The sequence below is a fragment of the Canis aureus genome, chromosome 30 (genome assembly GCF_053574225.1).
Source record: "Canis aureus isolate CA01 chromosome 30, VMU_Caureus_v.1.0, whole genome shotgun sequence".
Lineage (NCBI taxonomy): Eukaryota > Metazoa > Chordata > Mammalia > Carnivora > Canidae > Canis > Canis aureus.
The window spans coordinates 31826240-31840974 of NC_135640.1; the positions used below are offsets into that span (position 1 = coordinate 31826240).

General features: G+C 39.4%; 1 protein-coding gene across 2 annotated transcripts; it reads right to left on the minus strand.

Annotated features, from left to right (window-relative positions):
* Positions 1-232: 232 nt before the first annotated feature.
* Positions 233-14493, minus strand: MIS18A (MIS18 kinetochore protein A). Of its 2 annotated transcripts, XM_077878990.1 has the most exons (5): positions 14103-14493; positions 10207-10273; positions 4963-5085; positions 2110-2206; positions 233-1554 (listed from the first exon to the last, which is right to left on the minus strand). In XM_077878990.1, the coding sequence occupies exons 1-5, from the start codon at positions 14452-14454 to the stop codon at positions 1474-1476; spliced, it is 720 nt and encodes a 239-aa protein (XP_077735116.1). In that variant the 5' UTR covers positions 14455-14493; the 3' UTR covers positions 233-1473. The 2 variants fall into 2 exon arrangements, with proteins under 2 accessions (XP_077735116.1, XP_077735117.1); XM_077878991.1 differs by lacking the exon at positions 4963-5085.
* Between the last annotated feature and the right edge of the window lie 242 nt (positions 14494-14735).

Consider the following 14735-nt stretch of genomic DNA (forward strand, 5'->3'; position numbering starts at 1 on the left):
TGAATGAACTTTCAGGAAAGCTGCCCCTAAAGCACCTGAGGGGACAGACACTTGGGACTGCATCAAGCTTACTGAGGTAAGAGGACTGTCTTGTTCCTGGTAGGTACAAGTATGTGTGTTCTCTCCACCGTTTCCTACCTGGTCGCATGTCTGTGAGAGGAGACCTAGAGGGCTCACTCAGCTAATCTATCAAAAATAATTCAATAACTGTAAATGAGTCAGCTGATTTGACTTTGACTTAAGACCTTTTATTAGGATACCTTTAAGAATTATCAGAAATAAATAGGGAGCTTCTGAGCAGAAACTGAGTTGTCACTCACACATACTGAGTACTAATCTGGTACTCAGATTAGTGGCCTCATCTGTACCACAAAACAGAAAGGGGCCTGGAGAAATCTGGGGTTACCTTTACACTCCTGAGCAGGCCTCCCACATCACCACAACCAGTAAATGTGTTGAAGTCATGGCATCAGGATTTCTGACTTCAGTTAAATACCACAACTCAGTTTTGTAAAAATCAATCTTAAAATACTTGTTTTTTTTTTTTTAATACTTGCTTTTAATCTTTATTCTCCCACTTTTAAAAATAGCACATGTTGCATAAGTCTCACATTATCAAAGATTGAAAATTTCACAGAATCCCACCCTCAGAGATGTATTATTCCAGGTTTTGGGGGCCATATAGTAGTAAACAAACAGACCAAGTGGAATTCTACTACCATTAGAATATATTCTATTCTCCTCTTGTGCAAGTTTTCAAACAGTTCTGACAAATAATTCAACTGACCAGTTTCTTCAGAGAGCTTTATGGATCTGTTTTCAGAGAGTCAATCACACAGTGGATGGAAAAACCTCTAAGATTTTCTTGCCATTCAATATTAAATACTTCCCAAGGTATTAGAGGTGAATAAAATTTTTTTAAAAATTAAAAATTTAAAAAAATTTTAAAAATTTTTTAAAAATATTTATTTATTCATGAGACACACAGAGAGAGGCAGAGATACAGGCAGAAGGAGAAGCAGGCTCCATGCAGGGAGCCCAACGTGGGACTTGATCCTAGGTCTCCAGGATCAGGCCCTTGGCTGAAGGCGGCGCTAAACCACTGAGCCACCCGGGCTGCCCTGAAAATTTTTTTTAAAAGGAAATGAATTCAATAAAGAGAAATAAATACTTCAGAAAATCAGGGCAGTTTCTTATCAAAGCAAAAACTACTAAATTCCAGTTTCAGCAAGTATCATAAAATGACTTTAAAATTCAGCTTTGGGAAACAGCCATCCTTTTAACCATTTACTATATCCATAAAAGTAATTCTGAAATCCTTCTCACTTAGTCAACACAAGAGAACACCACATATACATACGGCCACTTAGAATTCCTTCCATTCTAAGTGAAATCAAATGAGAACCAGAATTGCTGCATATGAAAGAAGTGTCCATCAGCACGGAGTCCAGAGTGGGGGGCTTGGAAGAGATTTCAGTTTTTGCAACTGGTAAAGGACAATTTTGATTCAACCTCCCACAGCTTCATTTGTAACGCTTTCAAAACATCTTCCATCTATTGAATTGAAAAAAAAATTTTCAGATACACATGATTATGATTAAAATCACATGATTAAATTATTAACATATGTATTGCTAATGAAATTTATGAATATGTTATGCATTACACATGAAATTATTTAGAGGCATAAACTAAATTTTATGTAAATAAGGCATAATTCTATTATCAGTAGTTCTCAACCTCTAACCTAGAGCTCTTTTATACACTCATGGGTATCCTGCCTATCTGGCTGTGAGAAGATGTTAACATTCAAAACTCAGGTTGTTTATACCATGAGAATTGAATCAAATGAAATATAGTTTACTAGTTTTAGAATATATACTGCCTTGATTGAGGCATGAAATGTCTTATAATTTTTTTGATTAAGCTTTAGCTTATAGTTTGGCTAACCCCCAAAATCAACTTTCCTAACAACTGAAATAAAATAAGCACTCTCTTACCATGAAAGCACTAAGATCAAAACAGATGCCATTCTGAGGATTATTTGTGGAGGAGCTCACTAAAAGAAGTTGTTCACACAAAGATATAAAAAGTACAGAACGGAATTACCTGCTTCAGAGACTTTTCTATTTCAACTCTGCTTTCAAGATTAAAAAGTTCTTTATCTTCTGACACAATTTGCTTTTCCGAGGATCCTAAGATATAACTGAAGTATAGTACAGTACAAAGTTAAAATATGAAAATGAGGCAAATATTAAATTCATGTTAATTAAATAATATTAAAACTCTTTTAAGTATGTTACACTACATATTTGTACTGAGTAAACACAAAATAACTACTTTTGTTAATAGCAACCTACATAGGAAGTTGTGCCACATAAAATCATGTTTTTCTCCATAACAGATTTGTCCAGGTATTCCTACATATTTTCCAATATTCTGAGCATTTCATTACTGGAACAAGTTTGCTCTTTTGTTAACTGAGTGGCAAAAGATTAACACTCATAGTTCAAAATTCTATGATTAAAAAGTTTAAAAAGATCCAGAAGAAGCCACTGCATTTTTACTTTCTATAACTTTTTGGGAACATGTGTACTTTCAAATTTGACTTTTAGTAAATAACGTATGGAATCAACTCTTCGTTACTTTGATCTGGCAACTTCAACAGTTATCTTCAAACTTATATTCTGCTCGGGTCCCTGGGTTAGGAGACACTCTGCTGTAGAAAATACGGGATAAGAGAAATATGGCCTGCAAATGAGGAAAACAGGCCCACTGTTGCTAACCCAATAAATCTAAACGGCAAATAAGAAGGTGCTAGATTTCACCGAAGAAAACTTGATTAACTTGCATTTCTTTCTAAGTCTTTCATCACTTGTAGCAACTTCAATGTCACTTCTTTTGTCAAATAAGAACAAGCTTGCTTTGGACACCTCAGTGATTATATTTCTGAAAAATTGCATGGGAGGTGAAATTGCAGAAGCCAATTAACATCCAGTTTAGGAAGGAAGAATGAGATGAAGAAGGAAATGAAGGGGCAGTGAATCATTTACAAAACTGTAAATTGGGGTGCCTGGCTGGCTCAGTCCATAGAGCATGTGACTCTGGTCTTGGGGTCATGAGTTTGAGCCGACAATGGGTACAGAGACTACTTAAAAGTCTTAAACAAAAAAGTAAATAAACACTTCTAAAACCAGCCAGGTTCCTTGGCATTAAAACTCTGCCCTAAGAGATAACTTTTACCCTAAACTTCAGCTGTTCAGGAAAAAACAACTTCAATACTATAATCTCCTGTGGCAAACAAAGTCTTCCAATGTTTTCTTTTATACAGAAACGCACCACTTTTGAAAGTTTTGTACTAACCCAACTGAATTTCATGCCTTTCATGAAATATTTTCCCTCACTTAATTTTCACACATCTGGGATCCCTGGGTGGCGCAGCGGTTTGGCGCCTGCCTTTGGCCCAGGGCGCGATCCTGGAGACCCGGGATCGAATCCCACATCGGGCTCCCGGTGCATGGAGCCTGCTTCTCCCTCTGCCTGTGTCTCTGCCTCTCTCTCTCTCTCTCTATGTGACTATCATAAATAAATAAAATTTAAAAAAATAATAATAATAATAATAATTTTCACACATCTTAGTAAAATTCCCATGGAGATTAAGGGAGCTTCTGTTTAGGCCTGGGTCTTCTATTTATATATTTAAGCCAAAATAGATCTCTCTCCAGATAGACATACATGCTTACAACAATGAGCAATACCTGTTCTATCATCCTTTTGTGTAAGGACTGTAAGAGGCTTACGAGTTTAAAATTTTGATCTACACCTGTCTACTTTCAAACATGGTGGCATATTACAGTTATCAAAGAATAAGTAGCTGAGAAATCATAATTAGGAAAAAAACCACAGTCATATCTTTTCAGGAGAAAATCTAAGGAATTCAATGGGAGTGACAAAATACCTCAAGTAATGAAAAATATAGGCATTCTTTTCTTCTTAAATTGTTCTTTCCTGATATAGGAGGTTTTTAAGCGTCTTTAAAGTCTTGAAGGTCACATCTTTTGTAGGATAAGTGAAAATACATTGGGGTCAAATGAGTTATTCAATTTTGTGTTTCTAACTGAAAAAGGCTAATGAATTTAGAAGGCCTTTAAGCTATCTGAAACTCTTTAACTGACATCTGTCATCAGCCTCCTATTTACCTTGTTTCCGAATATGTACTTGTATAGAAATCTTGGAGAATGAAGGCACTTCCTTGCATACCTCAGAAAAAATAGGCGATTCCTTTTACTAGACCCATGAAAATAGCTGGACTTTGTATTTCTACTTTTTCCAGAATACCAAAGGGACTTCTCTCCTAACCAGTTTTTAAATTCCTAATATTTGATGATATTTTAGGCAGCTAAAAACTGGGGGAGAAAATAAAATGAACGACACGTTTCAATCCACACAACTGCTTAAAAAAAAGTCCTATTGAATTAATTCAATTTTTAGGAAAAATTGAACATATTTTTTACTCTGGAAAAATGTTCTCACCGTGCTTGCTCTTTATCATTTAGAATGTATGATTTTCAAATACCAAATACATCAGGTCAAAACAAAACAACAACAAAAAATCACTGGCTTTATTGTCAGAAATTATTACTTGAAAATATATTTTAACCAAATAGTGTTGATTTAGTTTGGATGTTTTCATATTAATTTTTCTGCAAAAAACTATCTGAGAAATCAGTTATGAGGTATCCATTTGTTTATCAAGCTTACCTTTCTTTTTTTTTTAAAGATTTTTATTTATTTATTCATAGAGACACAGAGAGAGAGAGAGAGGCAGAGACACAGGCAGAGGGAGAAGCAGGCTCCATGCAGGGAGCCTGACGTGGGACTCGATCCCAGGTCTCCAGGATCACGCCCTGGGCTGCAGGCAGCACTAAACCGCTGTGCCACCGGGGCTGCCCTCAAGCTTACCTTTCAATGGCTTCAACACTGAGGCAAAACAAGTCTCTCTTGTAATCTAGATTCTTGGGTGTGCATCTATATACGTAGCCAAGATTGAGTGAGCACCCTGTGCAGTACAAAGTCTCCAGAATGCTGCAATGAAGAAGTGCCATTGTTTTAGCAAAGTAGCAACTCGTTATAACAAAAATCCCATTGTTAAAAATCCATAAACATTTAATATTTAAGTTGCTAAAATATGTCAGTCCAACCTTACTAAGTCATGTGTATAAAGAAGGGGGGTAAATGATAGTAAAATGTTTATATTAGAAATGTAGACAGTTAAGGGCAGCCCGGGTGGCTCAGCAGTTTAGCACTGCCTTCAGCCCAGGGTGTGATCCTGGAGACCCGGGATCAAGTCCCATGTCAGACTCCCTGCATGGAGCCTGCTTCTCCCTCAGCCTGTGTCTCTCTGCCTCTCTCTCTCTCTCATTCTCTGTGTCTCTCGTGAATAAATCTTAAAAAAAAAAAGAAAAGAAAAAATGAAATGTAGATAGTCACCTCGAGGCTACAGTGCCTTAAGCACTTAGTGACATACAGAAAAGTGACAAGAAAGAATACTGATGTGGTGTTTTTCTAGGATGTAAATGCCTCAATCTGGTATTAAGAAAAACTATCTAAAATTTGAAAATAAGATAAGGATTCCACATGTCCTTTCAATGTCATATTGTCCAATATGACCATAGATAGATTTGTTCTATAATGATCCAAGGAACAAACATTTCAGGTTTGTAGGCCATGTGGTATCTGTTGCAATGATTCGCCTCTACTATTTTAGCACAGAAGCAGCCACAGACAATACATAACTGAATAGGCACTGTCCATGTTCCAATAAAAGTATATTTACAAAAAATAAGTGCCTGGCCCATGGGCCATACTTTGCTCTCCTGGAAGGTAACACTGGTTGTTCACTAGTTACTATTGATTAGGGCCCAGACTCTCTGAAGTTAGATGATAACTTACAGAAAGATTAGTAAAATTAATAATTTGTAAAATTACAGATAATTTTAGTCTAGTAAAGACACAAATGTTCTCTGCTAGTAGAAAAGGTAACTTTAAAGGCTGAGGCTCTATTGTCCTGTGGGACATTAACTAAATTTGTTCTACAGAGAGTATCCTCCTCTAAACCAGCTTTGCCATGTTCTGACTGCCTCAGTAATGAGTTAAATAAATCTCTAACACGTTCATCTGTTAGGGTTGCCTTTCTCTTTTTAATTATTCTTTGACCTAACACTTTTCTTCCACTATGGATATGTTCCACATAGGCAACTCACAAATATTTTACTTAATGATTCACGTTCTCTACATAATTATTCCTTCATTCTAGTTATTTCTCAGCTCAGGCTCTGCATATTTGAATATAATCTCCCCTACCAATGTTGACTCATGTCTTCTTTAAATCTTAGAATCCAGGGATCCCTGGGTGGCGCAGCGGTTTGGCGCCTGCCTTTGGCCCAGGGCGCGATCCTGGAGACCCGGGATCGAATCCCACGTCAGGCTCCCGGTGCATGGAGCCTGCTTCTCCCTCTGCCTGTGTCTCTGCCTCTCTCTCTCGCACTGTGTGCCTATCATAAATTTAAAAAAAAAAAAAAAAAAAATCTTAGAATCCAGTCACCCAAATGCCTTGCCAAGCTGATCTATCCAAATTTGCCATTCTATAAATATCTATAACAAACCACAATCAAAACATATAGCAAATTGATGATAACTGAAGATTGAAATCTAGTGATCAGGGACACCTGGGTGGCTCAGCGGTTTGACGCCTGCCTTCAGCTCAGGGCATGATTCTCGAGATCCAGGATCGAGTCCTGCATCGGGCTCCCTGCATGGAGCCTGCTTCTCCCTCTGCCTATGTCTCTGCCTATGTCTCTCATGAATAAATAAATAATATCTTTTAAAAATAAATACATAAATACATAAATCTAGTGATCATAATATAATATACAACCCAAAAGATAGTTATTATTTCAAAAGAATTATATAATTCCTATTGATATTGAGCCACCTGTAATAACTAAATAGCTATTCCTGTTACCGAAAAAATGGAGCCAACCAAGACTCAAACAACATATTATAGACTGCATTATTGTTTACTTAAATATACCAAGAGATTTAACTACTGCAGCTACGTATGGAACAAAGAACAAAATGCCCAATAAATTTTAAGTTCTTACTAGTGATAAAATTAGCTAGATAGTATGACACTGATCATATTATTAAGCTTCCACATGCTTTTATATTTTATATTTTTCTGTATATTTTATATATTTTAATATTTTATATATGTTTTTTATATTTTATATTTCTTAGTAAATAAAGCCCGGGAGGCAACCCTATCTATACTACCAACAGTGTACAGGAAAATGTTCATACTACATCTCAAACCTCATAATCTTGAGGCTGCCATACACAATTACCAAGATTGTGAACTAACGTATAAGGTAGGTGTAATCAGCCAAGAAAAGCTACTTAAATAAACCCAAAATACAAAACACACTGATCAACGGATAGCATTGTTTTATCCCAAATTACCAAAATCAAAGTAAACACCAGTGAAGAATACACACAAACCCATTCATACTTCCAGAGTGATCTAAGGAATGATGACGAGAGTGTAGTTACAATTATTGCAGTGTCTTTCTGCTTTCACCACTGGCAAGGGTTTGGCCAGAACTCACCATTAATGCTGAACAACAATACTGAGAAAGCAGTGCCAGAAATCATGGAGTGATTTTCCGACAGAAATGAGTAAGCATGTGAGAACCTTAACAAATGACAGAATGAACCCAGGAAACAGCACCTTTACAACACATTTCTGAGCCCCAGAGGGCTCTTGCTAACCAGCTACAGGCAGCTCAGGCAACTATTCCATAGGACAGGCATCCTAAGGCAATATGGTTATCTCCTCAAGTGTAGAATATGGGACCTTAGTCAATGTCTTGAATTTGAATTTGTGTGGCATAAATGATGGGTTCAAGAGACACACATAAACAGGACTAAATAACACTGGCTCACAGAGTAAGAGTCAGTGCCCCCTTACAGTTCTTATCAATCCTAAGAAGTGCTAGGAAGTCTTTAACACAAACCTCACAGTTGCAAATCTTTTAACAGTGAGAAAACAGACCTTAGGCTCAGATCAGCCAGGCAACAGCATCTCTGCTAGAGTTTAATAACATCTGTTTTCATTGTGGTTCACTTCTAGTTAACAGCAAATGATATGGCAGTAATATTAGATTCCTTTTTAAATTTATTAAATAAAAATCCTGAGTCAATGTAATAAAAGCTATGAAGTACAAGATAGCAAAGGTAGTAGATGGATATGGCAAAAATGGTGAAATTGGCCTCAAAATGGCTAAAATTGGGAAGGAAAGAAGAAATAACAGTTTGCAAGAAGGAAGGAGAGATACAGGCATCATCCTAGCTCTAACTACTAAAAAGTCCTGTGGCTTTAGCAAACTTCTAATCTCCCTAAGGCCTTACTTTCTTCAAATGAGGAATATCTAAGGCTGGTTTTCCAAACTGAGGTCACCTGCAGCACATCTGTCACATCCACATACTACGTGTACTACTATTAATTTAATTCTCCTTAAACAGAGTTTTTTTTTTTTTTTTAAGATTTTTTATTTATTTATTCATGAGACACAGAAAGAGGCAGAGACATAGGCAGAGGGAGAAACAGGCTCCATGCAGGGAGCCCGATGCGGGACTCGATCCCGGGACTCCCGGATCACGCCCTGGGCCGAAGGCAGGCACCAAACCACTGAGCCACCTAGAGATCCCAGAGTAATTTTTTCATTGAAATAATACTTTAGGGGGATCCCTGGGTGGCTCAGCGGTTTAGTGCCTCCTTTCAGCTCAGGGCACGATCCTGGAGTCCCAGGATCGAATGCCACATCAGGCTCCCTGCATGGAGCCTGCTTCTCCCTCTGCCTATGTCTCTGCCTCTCTGTGTGTTTCTCATGAATAAATAAATAAAATATTTTTTAAAAAAAAGAAAAGAAAAAGAAAGAAATACTTTATTTGGGTGGATACTCCAGTATTACTTTAAAATGAAAAACCAGGGGAAGCCCGGTGGCTCAGCAGTTTAGCGCCGCCTTCAGCCCATGGTGTGATCTTGGAAACCTGAGGTGGAGTCTCATGTCGGGCTCCCTGCATGGAGCCTGCTTCTCCCTCTGCCTGTCTGTATCTGTGTGTGTGTGTGTGTGTGTGTGTCTCAAGAATAAATAAATAAAATCTTTAAAAATAAATAAACAAAATAAAATGAAATGAAAAACCAGTATTTTTAAATACACACTAGAAAAACATACATGATTATTAATTTGTTTGGTTGTTTGTATATCACCTAAAGTTACTTCATATATATTGGTTAAGACCCGCTTTGGGCAACAATTAGATAAGGGAGAGCCTCCCATTCAGTTTATTGAGGATGCTACTTGTAGCAGTGGGTGGCAGATAATGCCAAGAGCGTGATCCCTTCGACCCTTGGAATGGCAGCACCGGGCTTGGGATCACTGAGCCCCTGTGCTGGTTGCTTCTGGCCTCATGCAGAGAGGCATGTACATGTGTATAAGTGTGACACTAGCATTTTCTATGGGTTACATGACATTAAAAAAATACTATTGATCTAAGGCAACTTTGAGATTTTTATGATACATTTTCTTTTTCTACTTTTATTTTCAGTTTGCTTTAGCACTAAGCCCAAAGACCAAAAAGAGTGCAGTATGTAACTTAATATATTTAGAAATTCTTCCAACACAATATCTAAAAAAGATGGCCATCTTTTTTTTCTCTACTAGCAGAGAACATTTGTGTCTTTACTAGACTAAAATTATCTGTAATTTTACAAATTATTAATTTTACTAATCTTTCTGTAAGTTATCATTTAACTTCAGAGAGTCTGGGCCCTAATCAATAGTAACTAGTGAACAACCAGTGTTACCTTCCAGGAGAGCAAAGTATGGCCCATGGGCCAGGCACTTATTTTTTGTAAATATACTTTTATTGGAACATGGACAGTGCCTATTCAGTTATGTATTGTCTGTGGCTGCTTCTGTGCTAAAGAATTGATACATTAAAATGACTGATTCTATACTGATCACCATGAATAAAGTCTTATCCCAATTAATCTTACCGGTAATGATTTTATTAAAGATTTTTAGTTGAAAAGTAAACATTTTCTCTAATACACATATTCACACAGATAAAAGCCTTACTCACCAACCATTTTCGTTTTTACGTTTGGATAGTATCTGTTCTTTATCCACAGAAACATTAGAGGAAACACCTGGAGCAAAGTAACAATAATTCATTAATGTGGTTTGCTATAATATACGTGCAGATACTTAGAGAACCTCTAATTTAATTTTTACTTTAGAACTCAGAGAACCAGGGGGTCCCTGGGTGGCTCCGTGGTTTAGCGCCTGCCTTCAGCCCAGCGCATGATCTGGGAGTCCCAGGATCGAGTCCCACGTCGGGCTCCCTGCATGGAGCCTGCTTCTCCCTCTGCCTGTGTCTCTGTCTCCTCTCTCTCTCTCTCTCTCTCTCATGAATAAATAAATAAAATAAAAATAAAAAAAAAAAAAGAACTCAAAGAACCAGAGAAAATAACAGCCCAAAGTCACACATACACAAGGGTGATTCAAAATCAAATGTACGGAGGTCTTCTGGAAAAAAGATGGCAGAATGAAAGTTATTTCCTTCTCTTCCTTGAAAACCACTGACATTAATAAAATGAGTAAAATTAAGGGGAAAATTCCACTGCCAGTAAAGCTTGGAACAATTGGAACCTCAATCACAGACTACAAAGAATACCTATAAGGTATAATAAAATTGGGATAAAACCAAGAAAGATGCTAAAAGCCAATATACACATCCCTAGATGGTAAGTGCGGAGATCTCTGGGACCTGTACAGAAATCTCTCCTTTAGACCATGACTTGAGAACAGGAAACATTTCCAGAGGGTCCAGGTCCAAGATACAATAAAGGAAGGGACATGGAATGGAAGGAAATGAAGAAGGGACATCACTCCTAAAAATGTCCAAAGCGATTGATTTCACCTCCTACAGTCCCCCTGAACTGGGTGAATTCCACCTTCATCAACCCAGCTGCCCAAATCAGAAAGCAGGGCATCATCCTTTATTCTTCATCCCCTCCATCCTGATCCCCCATATTCCACTCCACTGATAAGTCCTGTCAATTCCACTTCACACATTGCACTTCTGTTCCCAAGCCATCACTACCTCCTCTTGCCCAGACTATTGCACTAGCTCCTACTGACCTTCCACATCCATGCTTATTTTTCCTTCAGTGCTTCCTCCAAAGAAACATCTGGGTCCTATCACCCCCTTGCTTAAACACCTCACTCAATAGAATAGATTCCAGTTCTGAAGAATGGCTTCCAAGGCCCTGAATTTGCTGGCCCCCTCCTTCCTCTCTTTTATTGCCTCCTTCCTCTTCATTCTGCTCTTCAGTCACACAAGCCTCGGGGCCTTTGAACTAGCTGCTCAGTGCCTGGAAAAAGCAAAGAGCATGATCCCAGAATTGTACATGTTGTCAAGTTGTCATTCATGTAAAAGAGAACAGAAAGACATTTTCAACCACTCAAACTTGAAGTTTTCTTGGGGATTAGGGCAGAGGTTGGGAGGGTCTACTGGTGACGATTAAGGAAATAAACAACTCAGGAATGAGAAAGCAATTAATAGGCTTTCTTGTATTATTAAGAGTCCTGGAGTTGAAAAATAAATTCATGCACATGTTACATTAAGGCTCAATGACCTGCTATGGCTAGAGAACTGATCTTAAATGTTACAAACCTTGACGAAGTAAAAGTAATCAAACTAACTCAAACTGAGGTGGAAGGAATGGAAGTTAACCCAAGAGTTCATTTCTTTATCTTTCATGGCTGTAGTGGTGAATGGAAGGAGTAAATCGAATGGTCTAAAGTGGACAGTTTTTAAAATTTAAAAACTGATATAGAAAAAGTAAATAAAAAAAAGAAAAAGTAAATAACATAAGTGTTTTTATATATAAAACAAAAAAGAAAACAGGCAAAAAAAAGAAAAAAAAAGCATGTGACAAGATAGAAAAGAGGCAAGATAGAAAGTACAAGCAAAATGAAAGATTTAACACCAAACATACTATTTCTTGCCTACTAAAAAAAAGATGCTCCTACTGTATCAAAAATCTCAACCCAAGTGCATGCTGTTCTAATGGCAGCAAGTCCGAAAACAATCTAGACTTCTATCAACAGATACAGATCAAGAGGATTAACAGTACTTCCATTAGAAAAATCACTTAAGTGGCCCTTCGTAGACATTCTGAGCTCATGATACACAGTAACTCACTTAATCCTAACTACCCCATGTATGTACTATCCTCCTTTTACAGAGCACAAAACTAAAGCACAGACAGGTTAACTAATCTGCCCAAGGATACACAGCTATTAAGTGGCAGGTCAGGATTCAAATATAAGCAAGTCCAGAACCTCTATTACCATGCAATATTGCCTCTCAACAAGAGGACACCAGAAGTTCCTAAAAATGTAAGAAATGTCATGTGGAAACACTCAATATATATGCAATTTTTAAAAATAAGAATGCATAAATAGTATCTCAAGTGTATTTTTTTTTTTAATTTAAATTTGTTCATACATGCATGAAGGGTATCTGGAAGGATAAATGAAACTAAGGCATATGAGTGTCAGTGTTGGGGGAGAAGTCTTTTTTACTTGTATACCCTTCTGCACCTATTAAAGTGCAAAGAATCTTCATGGTTACCACTTTGTAGCCCACCCAACCCACTGAACTAGATCTGTGAAGACAGGGCCCAGAAATCTGTTTCAACCAGCTTGCAGGTGACTTTTAGGCACGCTAACATTTGAGGGGCTGTCGCCCGGAGGGTGGGGGAACGAGGGTGGGTGATGCGTGTGGCGGCGTATTCATTTTAATAACTAGTAAAGGGGCTCCCCAAGCCTACTGGCCGCCAGATCTCCAGCAGCTGTAATCTCCTCCAATATCCTTTAATAGGTGCAAAGAAATCCCAATGAATTACCACAGGAAATCGATGTTCTTAGGCTTATGTTGAACAATCGGAAGGGACCCAGCAGTTAATGTCAAAGAGCGAATGCATTTTTTGGAAAACAGCAGGTCCCAAAAAGTTCCAGGTAACTGGTGGACACGCTGTTCTTCTGTCTTCTCAATGTTCTATCCCAAAAGGGAAAACATTCCACATAGGTCAATAAATCCCTGGTGAATTTCTGCCACTAAAATATTTCTAGAATTCAGAGCGTAAACTTGATCTTGATAACCACAAGTCCAAGAGGAATAGCCATTTTTACGCCCATTCAGAAAAACACGTGAACTGCTCCCCTAAAGAAATACTACGCAATCAACAATATGAGACAGTAGTGGGAAAACATACAGGTAACTGGCAGAGCTAGTGTTAGAAGCTAGAACTCAAGCTACCTTCTTGACTTTTTTTTACTATTAACTCCTTCCTCCCCAATTCTGAAGGGATTATTGGTGCTTTTATTACAAGTTTCCTTTTTGAATTTTTTTTTTTCTGATAGTTACGTGTTCTGGCAACTCTATGGTTGTTAACACTTCCGAGAGGAAAGGCATCCGCTAACACAACTAATAAGAGAAGAAAAAATCAAACCTGACATCCCCCTGCAGGAATCAGGTAGCTGACAAGCTTAATTTCCAAATTAAACCAATAATAATATTACTTACCAACTGGCAGCTAGCTAATTACCAATTAACAGCTAGCTAATACCCCAAATGCTTACGGTTTAGTTGGTCATTTTTTACTGAGCAATGCTCACAAAGATGCTGATTGAATCGCTGCTCTTCTGGGCTGGGGGGGTGGCGGGCGGGGGGGAACCCCAGAAAAGGGGCTCATCACTCGCGATCCCAAGGTGCCAGGGTGACCATCCTCCTCCCCTTTTCCCGGGACAGCTCACCTCCCAGATTTTTCTGCTTGTAAAAACCCCGGGCATACTCGAAATAACCCCACCCCTTCTCCTCCCCGGTCGTAGGGTTGCTGCACCCCGGGAAAGAAGGCGGCCCCAGGTTCCTCCCCACCCCCCTCTTCCACCCTCCGCGCGGCAACTGACAGCGCAGCAAGATGCAGTTGGCGTCCTCCTGGCCCGCCACCCAGCTCAGCGAGTCGCCCAGCGGCCGCCTGCAGCCGGAGCACAGAAACACCAGTGGCCTGTCCTCCTCCTCCTCCTCCTCCTCCTCCTCCTCCTCGGCCGGCTCCGCAGTCTCCTCGCGCCGCGTCCCCTTTGCACAGGCCACCGACGCGTCCCCGCTCACGGAGTTCCACATGCTTGTCCACTTCTGCAGCAGCTGGTGACGGCTCGAGTCTTCCGAGAGCCGCCTGCCCCACTTGTCCTTGTCGCCGCCACACGCACAGCTCGTAGAAGAGCATCCTTCCAGACAACCGGACAACCCGACGCCCGCCATTCTTCCAAAACGCCCGCGCCGCGGAGCGTCACGGGAAATGCGCCGCTGCGCATGCGCGGGGCGGGGCAAGGAGGCGGGGGTCGGAAAGGGGCGTGGCCCGAGGGGGCGGAGCCTGAGGGAGATGAAACGGCGGACAGCCCGCTAGTGCGCATGCTCCTTGTCGGGCTGAGCCCAACCGGGTGATCTCTGGGGCTGAGTCAGATTTTCCATCATTAGGAGGTTGGAGCTGCTGCAGATCTGGCGGCCAGTAGGCTTGGGGGGCCGTGTTGAGCCCCTTTACT